At 52.4% G+C, this 13,453-nt stretch overlaps 1 protein-coding gene across 1 annotated transcript; it reads left to right on the top strand.

The window, feature by feature from the left end:
- The first annotated feature begins 1,629 nt into the window (after positions 1-1,629).
- On the top strand, positions 1,630-12,011 carry ALOX15B (arachidonate 15-lipoxygenase type B). The gene is given in 15 exon segments (XM_061389622.1): positions 1,630-1,917; positions 2,003-2,225; positions 2,518-2,599; positions 5,114-5,236; positions 5,515-5,618; positions 6,857-7,029; positions 7,262-7,408; positions 7,507-7,710; positions 8,744-8,830; positions 8,982-9,151; positions 9,330-9,451; positions 9,549-9,620; positions 9,623-9,648; positions 9,736-9,906; positions 10,293-12,011. Coding segments are annotated over 15 exon segments (2,031 nt in total). The 5' UTR covers positions 1,630-1,770; the 3' UTR covers positions 10,473-12,011.
- The last annotated feature ends 1,442 nt before the right edge of the window (positions 12,012-13,453 follow it).

Below are 13,453 nucleotides of genomic sequence, written 5' to 3' on the forward strand. Positions count from 1 at the left end.
TTAATTTCATGGCTGCAGTCACCGTCTGCAGTGATTTTGGAGCCCAAGGAAATTAAGTCTCTCACTGTTTCCACTGTTTCCCCATCTATTTCCCATGAAGTGATGGGACTGGATGCCATGATCTTAGTTTTCTGAATGTTGTGTTTTAAGCCAACTTTTTCACTCTCTTCTTTCACTTTCATCAAGAGGCTCTTTAGTTCTTTTTCACTTTCTGCCTTAAGGGTGGTGTCATCTGCATATCTGAGGTTATTGATATTTCTCTGGCAATCTTGATTTCAGCTTGTGCTTCATCCAGCCCGGCGTTGCTCATGATGTAGTCTGCATATAAGTTAAATAAACAGGGTGACAATATACAGCCTCAATGTACTCCTTTTCCTATTTGGAACCAGCCTGTTGTTCCATGTCCAGTTCTACCTGTTGCTTCTTGACCTGCATACAGATTTCTCAGGAGGCAGGTCAGGTGATCTGGTATTCTCATCTCTTGAAGAATTTTCCACAGTTTATTGTGATCCACACAGTCAAAGGCTTTGGCACAGTCAATAAAGCAGAAGTAGATGTTTTTCTGGAATTCTCTTGCTTTTTCGATGATCCAACGGATGTTAGCAATTTGATCTCTGGTTCTTCTGCCTTTTCTAAAATCAGCTTGAACATCTGGAAGTTCACGGTTCACATATTGCTGAAGCCTGGCTTGGAGAATTTTTAGCATTACTTTACTAGCATGTGAGATAAGTGCAATTGTGCGGTAGTTTGAGCATTCTTTGGCATTGCCTTTCTTCAGTACTGAGAGTCATTTGTAAGAGTTGGTCATCTTGAAACCGGCTCTCCTTTCATGCCATATCCTCCAATATTGCCCTATTTCTCTGCCTCCCCCTTCAAAGAAAAAAATTATTTAAAAAAAAATCCTCCTCCGTTGTTTCTACTTTCTTAACTTTTTGTAATTTTGCAAGTTTAGGAAACCAGGTAAGATGCACACAGGAAAATAAAATGAATGCAAACATTTCGCAGGAGACCACATTATTTGGTTCTAGTTCAACCTTCTTCTGATTCCCCACCAAATTTCCCAGAGCTAAGAGAATGTAACTGTTGCCTGCTTCAAGGCAGGCAACTGCTCCTGCTTCAGCATAAATATACAGAAAACAACAAAAGGTAACAGAATGGGGGACAATGGATAGATCTAGTGGGGATTTAGGCATGGAGAAATGCAACAGGTTGATCTTCTAAGTTATTCTGGATAAAACAAACATTGGCTTTTGTCCCCTCCCCAAGCTCCACTAAAATGGCAGAAAATGTATTCCACCCCTCTCCCCCGGCCTCTTGCCCCGCATACAGGATCTTGTTTCCTGATCAGGGATTGAACCCGTGTCCCCTGCACTGGAAGTGCCAATCTTAACCATTGGATCGCCAGGGAATTTCTCTGCATAGCTTTTCAAGGCTAAGAAGGCAAAGAAACAAAGAGCTGGACAAACGAACCCCTGAGCTCCAGTGGATCCCAATTCCCTCTGGCCCTGCCCATCACTGAAAGGGTCTGTCTCCCAAACCTCAGTCCGGACACGTCCCAGGGCGGACCAGCAGACACAGCGGTTTGCCTCTCTCCCTGCCTCTCAGCCCCGCCCTCTCTGCCCTGGGCCGGGGATTGCTTTTTGAGGTGGTGATAGGCCCCACGGGAACTCAGAGTTGCCTGGCCAGGGTGCGGAGGTGCATGTCCCTGGGGGTGAGCAACTGGGCTCTGCAGTCCGACCAGCAGGAGAGAGCCAGATTCCAGCTGTCCCCATGGCCAAGTTCAGGGTGAGGGTATCCACTGGAGAGGCCTTCGGGGCCGGTACGTGGGACAAAATATCTGTCAGCATCGTGGGGACCCGAGGAGAGACCCCACCACTGCCCCTGGACCGTTTCGGCAAAGAGTTCAACGCGGGCGCCGTGAGTGCTTGGGACGTAGGGGTGGAGGTGGAGGAGGGAGCAGGAGGGACGACCCTCTAGGATACTAAACGTCTCCTCCCCACAGGAGGAGGACTTCGAGGTGACGCCCCCCGAGGACGTGGGCCGGGTGCTGCTGGTGCGCGTCCACAAGGCGCCCCCAGCGCGATCTCGGCCCCTCGCGCCCTCGGCCGGGGACGCCTGGTTCTGTCGCTGGCTCCAGCTCACGCCGCACGGGGCCGCGCCGCTCTGCTTCCCCTGCTACCAGTGGCTGGAGGGCGAGAGGAGCCTGGTGCTGCGGGAGGGGACAGGTGACGGGCACACAGGAAAGGGGGGGTGGCTGGTGTGTTGGAGAAAAGGGCAAGGGAGGATCGGAGAGATGAACCTGTGTCGCTAAGGCGGAGGGACAGGGGCACAGGGTTGGGGGGCGGGGCGGGAAGGGGAAGTTGGGGGAAGGGGGAGGTGGAAGTCTAGAGTGGGAGAAGCCATCCTTCTGGGGGCAAGGGACCTGGTAAGGGGTGAATCAAGTGGAGGGGGGAGTAGCTGAGGCCAGGGGTCAGGGGGCTTTCTCTGCCCTCTTCACCTGCTCCACTCCTCCCACAGCGAAGATCTCCTGGGAAGATCACCACCCCACTCTCCAGCAACAGCGCAGGGAGGAGCTGCAGGCCAGGCGGGAGACCTACCGGTGAGGAGGGGGCTTCTGTGTGGAGAGGGGGTGGAGATAGGTTGACCTCCTCAGACCTCCCGAATCAGATATGGAGGGGGGAGGGCGGCAATACTGGTGTTTTTTAATGAAACTATGGTAGATGTAAAATATTATATTAGTTTTCGGTATACAGCATAGTGATTCAGGTTGTTTCTAGATTATATTCCATTATAGGTTATTACAGGACTTCCCAGATGGCTCAGATGGTATAGAATCTGCCCGCAGTGCTGGAGACCCGGGGTCCGATCCTGGGTTGAGAAGATCCCCTGAAGAAGGGAAAGGTTACCCTCTCCAATATTCTTGCCTAGAGAATCCCATGGACAGAGGAGCCTGGCAGGCTATAGTCTACAGGGTCTCAAAGACATGACTAAACGACTAAGCACGCGCACACACACACACACACACACACACAGGCACACAGGTTCCAGGCATAATTTTTTGTGTGGTACAGTAAATCTTTGTTGCCAGCAATGTTGTATTAAGGAGATTTTCAGGTGACTCATGCCCACTAAACCTTGAAACCTACTGCTATCAATGCCTTAATCTTGCTGACATCTTTCTTCCCCTGGGGCTTTTTCAAACATCAGCATGTTGTGTTCTCCTGGAAGTAGGGGCAGATCCAGAAATATGTCACCCCAACCCCCAGGAAACTCATCCTCCAGGGTGGGCAAGGGATGGGAGGGGGCTCTTTCTCTGCTCTGGGCTCAACATTGTTGGAGGTCAGCTGGGATAGCTGAGTCCTAGAGGGCCCCCTGGCAGAAGGTGGAGGGCTGCAGAAGGGACTGGAGCCTCTGGGGTCTCCTGAGGCAGAAAGCCAGGGACTCCACTCAGGAGCAGGTTTTCAAAAGGTCATGATCTGGCCAACCAGGCTGTGTCTGAAGCCCGGGCTGCAGGCTTTTGCTTCAGGTCTCTGGGGGCACAGCAGCTGCAGGCTCATTTGGCTGCTGGTGCTTCCACATGTGTTGTGAATTATATCCCTGAGAAAACCATGAGGCACAATCTGCCAGCAATGGCCCCAGGTGAGGGAACAGATGGAGACGGGTGTGTCCATGGAGTGAAGGAGTGCTTTGTTCCTTTCTTGGCAAAACAAAGACACAAGAGTCAGGAAATGCAGGGCCAGCCTCTGTGCAGGGCAGGAGATGTGAATGGTTAGGCAAATTCTTTAACCTTTCTAATCCTTATTTTCTCCTGCAAAAGAAGCTAAGAATACCAGTCTGATCTGTGTTTTTAGGAAGAACAAATGAGAAAATGGTTATGAACACAGCTTGTCAGCTGCTAAGCCCTGCACAAATGTATAGACTGTTGTTCCTAATGTCCCTCAGTTACCTCTGCTCCTGGTGGCTACATCTTCAATACTCAGAGCAAGATCTCAGATCCACAGAGTCAGCATCACCTGGGAGCTCGTTAGAAATGCAGGGTCTTGGGCCCACCTATCCCAGATCTAGTAAATGAGAATCTGCATTTTACCAAGATCCCTGGGCGAATTAAATTTTTGTGCATTGAAGTTTGAGAAGCAGGGTTTGGCCACCACTTAGTGGCAGTGTACTTTAATTACAAATTGTTCTTAGAAGGTGCCTGTTCAAACCCAAGGCAATGACTGAATGAACTAAAGAATGAACAAGGGAAGGAGTGAAAGGACGACTGGCTAGGGTCGACTCAGCTTTGCAGGGACATGATTTTACCATTTCACCCAAAGATCTCAGGCTGTGTTGCTGCTGGATAAAGGGATTTAGAGATGCTTTAGGCCAGACCAGAGGAAATTTCTAGCTTCCCTCAAGCTACAGAGGCTGAAGTGTCTCTCCATGGGATGCCTGCCAAACGCAATTGATGCCTTCACACACTCCCACCTTCAGGACAGTGTCCCCTCTGCAATGCATCTCTGTTGGTTGGGAGTTTTGCAAAAACAAAAACAGACTCCAACTAGCAGACAGAAAAAAAAAAAAAAGGAATGTGTCAGCAGGTCACAGAGATATTCACAGAAGTGAGGGCTTGAAGTGTTGCCAAATCTCAGGGGCCAGAAACAAGGTGAGTCTCTTCCCTGTCTCTGGAGCCCCCAAATGCTTCTCTCTCCTGCTTCACTTTTCTCTCTGCAGAACAGCTTTCTTTGTTCCCAGGCCACATGATGGGAAATGGCTGTAACTAGCAGTCCTGATGTTTACATGTTATAACCCAGATACCCAGAGAGAGAGAGAGAGAGATGTCCCCAGGTCCAGCCCCAATCTCTAATTTCCCAAGAAGGATTCTGATTGGCCTCTCTCTGGCCAGGTGCCCAACCCTGGACCAATCAATGGACCAGGGGAGGAGTCTCCCAGGGAACATGGCAGCTCTCCCTGCAGCATTGAGGGTGGAGGGGAAAGGCAGAGCCCAGAAAGACTCCTGCCTGTGGAAAGGGGCTGGCCTTGATCAGGGCCTTGAAGAGTCTGCCACCCTCTATCCCTGGTCAGTGGGTTCTCTGAGGCTTCTTGCTGACTGCCTTCTGGCTCTTCCCTCCAGCTGGAAGACTTACATCCCAGGCTGGCCTCGGTGCCTCGACGAGGAGACCGTAAAAAACCTGAACCTCAACATCAAATACTCTGTGGCCAAGAACACCACCTTCTACCTGCGAGGCAGCTCTGCGTGAGGACAAACCCCCTCTCCTGTCCATGGGTCTCCGATGCCCTAGGAGCCCTGCCTTCTGCCCTCCCCACCATCAGGAATATGGGTCACATGACCCCGCCCAGGGCAAGGCCTCTACTCACCACCTATTCCCACAGGGTGATGGCAGCCTTGGGGTAGGGACTGCCTTGGGCCCCAGAAGCTGGTTTGGAATCCCAGGAAGGATAAGCCTAGCGGACAAGGGAGGGTCTCCCAGGGCCTCTTGCCTCCCCCACCTGACCCGTCACATCTTCTGGCAGGTTGGCTGAGCTGAAACTCAAAGGGCTGCTGGACCGCAAGGGGCTCTGGAAGAGTCTGAAGGAAATGAGACGGGTGTTCAACTTCCGGAAGACTCCAGCTGTAGGTGAGGGCTGCAGACCTCTTCCCTGGGGCATCAGCTCTTGCTAACAGGAATCTCAGAAAACCAAGCCCCAGTCCACTGTGTGATCCTCATTGAGCCTTACTTTCTCCCCAGACACAAAAGAGGATGTGTACTGGGGGCATCTCTGACCTTCTAATGCCTTTTAATCCATCAGACACTTTTTGGCTACTACACACCAGACAGTGTCTTAGGGGCTGTGGGCACAGTCCTTGTCCCCCCAGAGCTTCCAGTTGAGCAGGCAAAAAGCAAAGTAGGCTCAAAAGTAAATCAAGAGGTTCACTTGTGAAGCCTGCACATCACAGCTCCAGTGAGAGTGTGTAAGGGGCAGCTATCTTGGTCCAGCTAGGGAGTGACCCACAGAGGTGACTTTAGGCTGAGTCAAAACTTGAGACCTCAAAGTTGGGTAGGTGTCAGCAGTGCTGGGCGTGGTGTAGGGGAGCAGAGGGTGCTTCAGGTTCGGGGGGTGGTGCAGGTGAAGGCCCTGAAGATGGAAGGAGCAGAGACCTCCTAGGGGCAGAAGATGCTGCTGTGGCCAAAGAGTATTGATCCAGGGCAAGAAGATAGGAGGTGAAGCAGGGGAGGTGTCTGGGCCCCCAGATGTGCAGAACTGCAGAGGCCATGGTAGGAGCTCGGGCCTTTCCTATATGCAGTGGGAAGTTTCAACCAGCTACCTGTTGGGGAATGTGTAGCCAGTTGTGCCACAGGGGATGGGCTGTCTGGACAGAAGTGGAAGCAGGACAGGACATGAGGCTCTGGTCGTGGTCAGCAGAGGATGGAAACCTCAGCAAGGCAGTGCTGAGTGGATGGGTGGACCAGGAGCTACTGAGGATGGAGAATGAACAGGACTTGATGGGAGGAGGATGCGGGGAGCTGCTCTGCCCCAGGTGATCTGGTGCATGGAGGTGCAATTCCTGGGAAGCCAGGCAATGGGGCAGGGCCCAGGCTGGAGCCGGAGCCCATGTTCAGCCTCAGATGTGCTGTGCTTGAGTCACAGAGGTGGGGATGGCAGGGAGATGGTAGGCCAGGTGGTCTGGGGCCTAAGATATGCTGCTTGAGTGAACTGAAGCCAAGGGGTCAGAGGAGGTCACCCTAAGAAAGGTACAGAGTGAGAAGAGAGGGGCACATAGGACAGACCCAAGGGAAGCTCCACCATGGTGGCTAGGGGGCAATCCCCCGGGGGCTGGGGTGACCAGTCCCATCTCCCCTGCCCCTCCCCACAGAATACGTGTGTGAGCACTGGCAGGAGGACGCCTTCTTCGCCTACCAGTTCCTGAATGGCCTCAACCCCGTCCTGATCCGACGCTGTCACCACCTCCCCAAGAACTTCCCTGTCACCGATGCCATGGTGGCCCCGGTGTTGGGCCCTGGAACAAGCCTGCAGGCCGAGCTGGAGGTGAGGGGCAGGGGGTCCCAGCCCTGCACACCCCCATCTCAGTCCTTCAGGCCCATCCCTACCAAAAAGGAACCATACTCACATTGGTTAAGGACCTATGGTGCACGGTGTGCCAGGAATACCCTCTCCCGTGTACACTCTACTCCTAGCCTCGCATCCTCTCCCAAATTCCCATACTCCCCACCTGCACAAAGCCAGATGGCAGCCCAGGCTCCTCTGATCTCTCCCGCAGAAGGGGTCTCTGTTCCTGGTGGATTACGACCTCCTCGCTGGTGTCCGCACCAATGTCATCAATGGGAGGCCTCAGTTCTCCACGGCCCCAATGACCCTGCTATACCAGCGTCCCGGCCGTGGGCCCCTGCTGCCGCTCGCCATCCAGGTCAGCAGCTGGCAGGTAGCAGGGCAGGGGTGGGGAGTGGTCTGACTGACAGTGGGCAGACACTCAAGGCTGCCTCTCCCCACCGGCCCCTGCTACAGCTCAGCCAGACTCCCGGGCCCAACAGCCCCATCTTTCTGCCCAGTGATGACAAGTGGGACTGGCTGCTAGCCAAGACGTGGGTGCGCAATGCCGAGTTCTCCATCCACGAGGCCCTCACACACCTGTTACAGGCACACCTGGTGCCCGAGGTCTTCGCCCTGGCTACGCTGCGCCAGCTGCCCCACTGCCACCCCCTCTTCAAGGTCAGTGGCTCAGCAAGATGGCCCAGACTGTGCCCCAAGCCTGCGGGTCCCTGCACCTGGGCCTGCCCCTTGGGGTGCCTCTTCCATGAAGCCTGTCCATACATGGCCCTGTCCTTCCAGGCCAGGATGCTAAGCCCCCATCCTGCCTCAGTAGCAACTCCCTGCACAACTGCCCCAAGGGGCTGCTTTCCGACAAGCCCTAAGCTGGGGTAGGGTAATAGGGACTGGGGATAGAGGAAGGACCGCATGTGACAGCAGGTTGTGCCCCAGAGAGATTCCCTTCTAGGGGAGCTCAGTCCAACAGCTGTCACAGGAGCCCAGCTCCTAGGAGAGGAGAGACCTGGGGCAAACAGATGCCAAAGTGAGAACATGGCCAGCAGGTTTTCTGCAGATCGATGCAGAGATGGGAAGCTGTGAGAGAGAGACTGGTGTCTCTAAGGTGGGCTTTGCTAAGCCATCAGATGGCCCAGATTCATCCCCTCCAGGGGCCTGGAGCATCTCCTCTGTCAGTGTGATGGGTCCACAGCTGCTGAGACTTTCTGATTCTTCCTTAGACAGTCCCCTAGATCCTGGATGCAGGCCCTACCCTGTCCTCTTCAATCCAGGCTGATTCTTTCTGACAATCTGCAGCTCCCAGGGCCTGGCACTCAGTGGTGGGCTCTAGGGGATGGTTCCACATTGCCAGGCCCACAGGCCCTGGTTTTCACGGTGCTTTGCCTACCCAGGGGTCAGAAAATCACAGGATGCTGGAGCTGGAGGGATTCACAGAGCTCATCCAGATGAGCCCTCTCATTTGCCCAGTGATCTGATACCCAGAGAGAGGAACACACATGGTCAAGGTCACAGAAAAGGATGCTGGTGGATCTTGGTCCCCATCACTGGGCCTAGAGCCCTAATCTCTGTACCAGGCAGCCTCTCCTGTCACTGTCATCTCTTTCCATGAGTGATTTACAGGACTGGGTGCCTCTGTGAAGCAAGGCGTGGGACCAGAGATACTCAGGTTTTACCCAGCTCTCTTCTATGGCCCTTACAGCTGCTGATCCCTCACACTCGGTACACCTTGCATATCAACACGCTGGCCCGAGAACGGCTCATTGCCCCTGGGCAGGTGGTGGACAGGGTAAGGACTGCTTTAGGGAGAATGTGGGTGGGCTAGTCCTTCAGTATGAAGACTCTGAGATCCTGGGGTGGAAGTGGCCCTGTCTCCCCACACAGTATTACCTCCTGCTTCTGGGGCAAGGGCTGTGGTAACCAGGAGTCCAATCTCCCAGTCCACAGGCCTTGGCATTGGAGGTTTCTCTGAGCTGATACAGAAGAACATGAAACAGCTGAACTATTCTGCCCTGTGTCTGCCTGATGATATTCGGGCCCGAGGAGTTGAAGACATCCCGGACTACTACTACCGGGATGATGGGATGCAGATCTGGGGTGCAGTGGAGCGGTGAGGGATCCAGCCCCAGAGAGCTTCAGCCTTGGGGGCAGGGAGGAAGGAGAAGGAAGGCTCACAGAGGTGCCCACCAGGAGGAGGGATGGACATTAACAGCACCAGGACTGGGCAGGGGCGCTTCTCAGGGATGGTTGGGTTGACAGCTGGGACAGCAACCCCATGCACCTTGCAGCTTTGTCTCCGAAATGATCGGCATCTACTACCCGAGTGATGAGTCTGTCCGTGATGACAGTGAACTCCAGGCCTGGGTGTGGGAGATCTTCTCCGAGGGCTTCCTAGGCCGGGAGAGCTCAGGTAGGGGGACCTCAGTTCTTAGGTCCTACCCTCAGACCTCTGCAGCATTGTCCTCAGGACCCTTACAGCCCCATTCCCAGCCCAGCTCTCCCTGCAGGTCTACCCTCCACCCTGGGGACGCGGGAAGCCCTGATACAGTATGTCACCATGGTGATATTCAACTGTTCGGCCAACATTCAGCTGTCAGTGCAGGGCAGGTGAGAAGGGTCAATGTCAATGAGAAGGGGGGCAGGATTGGGGAGGAGGATGGGCTCCTAACTTCACTCTGCCCTCTTGGCTGTCAGTTTGACTTTGCTGCCTGGATGCCCAACCTGCCACCCAGCATGCAGCTGCCACCGCCCACCTCCAAAGGCCAGGCCAGGCTGGAGGGCTTCTTAGCCACCCTCCCACCAGTCAATGCCACGTGTGATGTGGTCATTGCCCTCTGGCTGCTAAGCAAGGAGCCTGGAGACCGAGTGAGTGTGGGGCTGGGAACCTGGCTGGGCCAGCCCTAGGGTAAGGGAGGCGATGCTGTTTACCCTTCCTGACCCAGATCCTACTCTACTGTCACACACCCCACGGAGCCTTCCCAGAGGGACACATGGGCACTGGACATCTCACAAGGAGGGCCAAATGAGATGATGCAGAGTCACCCTTCACTGCAAGGGAAACGTGTGATAAGTTCCAGGGTGGCCGGGCCCTCTGACTTGAGCCTTCAACCTCAGAGCTGCCCATAGTAATCGTTACTGTTCAGGGGAAGGTGGCTCAATCAGAGGCTGCTTCAGGTCCCGCTGGATGGATGGCTAAGGCGGGTCACAGCTGCATAGCAGCCCCTTCACCCACCCTTGTGTTTGGTTCCCAGAGGCCCCTGGGCACCTACCCGGACGAGTACTTCACCGAGGAGGCCCCGCGCCGGAGCATCGCTGCCTTCCAGAGCCGCCTGGCTGAGATCTCGCGAGACATCCAAGAGCGAAACCACAGCCTGGCACTACCCTACCCCTACCTGGACCCTCCCCTCATTGAGAATAGCGTCTCCATCTAACTGCCCTGGGGAACAGGGCCCCATGGGGGCATCGCTATAGGCTACCTGCCACCCAGAGAAAAGGACTCCCCAGAAAATCAGGCCCCCCTATGCCTCTCCTAGGACAACAGCCTGGTACAACTAACCCCCCAACACACACATGGCGAAACAGAAACAAAGCAAAAACAAAACCCCAGAGAACAGAACCTCATTGGAGGGCACCACTGTGCCTTTTGAAGACTCTAAGCCTCAAAGTGCCTGCGCACCTGCAGCCCCCTGGAAGGGTTCCATGGGGGGAACACAGTCCTGCCCCTGGTCCCCCTGACCACAGCTGACTGGACCAATGGTCACCTGACTCAAGGGCAGCCCTCCTGTAGACTGTCTGCCTGAAAACTGCCAGAGAAGTTGATAGTGACCTCTGGTCACAGCTTTGAAAGGAACAACCCACTGAGAAAGGGCCACAGGAAGCAAGGCAGGAGGACGTACTGCCCAGGACAAGCAGGCAGTGCCCACATCCGCTTTCTAAATAAACATGCCCCAAAGTTGGACAAAAGCCTTGCATATTATAAAACAGTTTCCACTTCTGGAGACTTAGGCGATATCATATCATTCATCATACACTGCCTTCTAGATTCAATCTTCAATGACAGAATTCCAACATTTCATATACATTCTTCTGGTTTTCTTTTTTCTTGTTCTGACTCAGTGAACATCCATTAAGGCCACAAATGTGTCCTCTTGAATTCACCTGATGATTTCCATCTCTGTCTCATAGTGTAGGCAATAGAGCTCTGGTTTTTTCAGTTTCCTTAATTTTTATAAAACACTGTAGACAGATACAATATATATTTGAATAATTGCACAAACATGGCCACTGAAATAAATAGAACAATGCTTCAGAAAGGGGAATGCTGCCCAGGTGACAGAACTGGAACTGTTCATTCTTTATTGACATTCAGTGCAGCCCAAAATGATTCAGATACAGCTGTCAAGCTTTTGTTTAAAACAATTCCTGCAAACTCAAGCAATAAAGGAATTTGTGAAAAAGAAACCGAGTGTCTTGAGGGACTGGAGAATGGGTTAAACACAGTAGGAGTTAAACTCAGTCAGGAAGGACCAGAAACTGGAAACTCTGGGCACAAGAACCAGCGGACGCTGTCCTCAGGCACTGCTGTCAGGATGACGGAAGCTCCTCCTATTTTTTGTCCTGGGCTCAGTGTTCAAACTCCAGGAGGAAGAATCTGCGCTCAACAAATATCTACTTCCCAGTGTTTCCCAGCCTACCTTTCAGTTAGGTTGCAGTCATGTGATCAATTCTGGCCGATGGACTGTGAGAGGAGTGATGTAGGAGGGACATCCAAGATGAAGCTGGCATACCGCCTCCATCGTTCACTTGCCCTTGAGGCTACCGTGGAGGCATGTTTCAGAACTCCTGAGCCCTGTCCTTCCCTCTGTCACTAGACTGTAAGCTCTCAAGGACAGGGTTTGTAACTGCTCCCCACACTGTAGGAGCTCAGGAGGTGTTGAATGGAGGAATTAATAAATGCATGATTCCTAAAACCCTCCAATGTCCTTTTTTATTTACCTGTGTGTCTTCTCAACTAGACCATGAACTTCTGGAAGGTGGGAGTCATGGAAAGGGAAAAGAGGAAGGATTGTATGGTGGAAAGTCCCCAAAGCTGGGGGAGTGCCCAGCTTACCTCCTACCACTCCTTGTCTAGTGTTCCAAAATAGGGTGGAGTGAGTCATCAGAGATTGTCATTGTTCAGTCATGCAGTCGTGTCTGACTCTTTGTGACCCCACGGACTGCAGCACACCAGGATTCCCTGTCCTTCACTATCTCCTGGAGTTTGCTGAAACTCAAGTCCATTGAGTCAGTGATGCCATCCAACCATCTCATCCTCTGTCTCCCTCTTCTCCTCCTGCCCTCAATCTTTCCCAGCATCAGGGTTTTTTCCAGTGAGTCAGTTCTTCTTATCAGGTGTCCAAAGTATTGGACTTTGGATGCTTCAGCATCAGTCCCTCCAATGAATATTCGGGGTTGATTTCCTTTAGGATTGACTGGTTTGATCTCCTTGCTGTCCTAGGGACTCTCAAGAGTCTTTTTCAGGATAACAACTCAAAAGCATCAACTCTTTGGCACTCAGCCTTCTTTATAGTCCAGCTCTCACATCTGTACATGACTACTAGAAAAACCATAGCTTTGAGTATACGGACCTTTGAATACATTGTCTAGATTTGTCATAGCTTTTCTTCCAAGGAGCAAGCATCTTTTAATTTCGTGGCTGCAATCACTGTCCACAGTGATTTTGGAGCCCAAGAAAATAAAATCTGTCACTGTTTCCACTCCCCCCCCCATCTATTTGTCATGAAGTGATGGGACCATGATAATTTTTTTAATGTTGAGTTTTAAGGACAGAGAAGGATAAACCCTGGGTAGGTGGAGGTAGAAACAGAGGCAACACTATAAGACATTAGCACAGAAGGAGGATAATGAGACAGTGCAGACACAAGGGTTGTGGGACATAAAAAGTAAAGGCAAGGAACCAAAGGTGTGGATGGGTGTGAGAGGTCAAGGGTCACGGGTGTGACGCCACAGGGCCCTGGTGAAACAGTTGACAGTGTAGCTTTGGAGGAGAACTCTTTAAGTCTCAAACTTCAAAATCTAATGTTTACAAAATGTTCTATGCAATATTACTTATAATAGGAAAAAACTTTTAGAAATTTAGGAAACAATCCAACTAAGAAAAATAATGTAGCTGGTAACAATTCAATCCTCAAATGCTGATACAGAAAAAACATCCATGATATATTGCTATGTAGGTGGAAAATTACTTGCACAATGATTATCATGGTATGATCTCTCTGACGGTAAAAAAAAAAAAACCAACAGCAACAACCTAAGTAGTGGGATTCTACAACAGGGCCATGATGAGGCATAAGGGAATGGGGACTTTACATTGAGAGTGGAGGTGGGAGATGGGGTGGGGGGAAATCCCAGA

Source organism: Bos javanicus, chromosome 19 (assembly GCF_032452875.1).
Source record: "Bos javanicus breed banteng chromosome 19, ARS-OSU_banteng_1.0, whole genome shotgun sequence".
Lineage (NCBI taxonomy): Eukaryota > Metazoa > Chordata > Mammalia > Artiodactyla > Bovidae > Bos > Bos javanicus.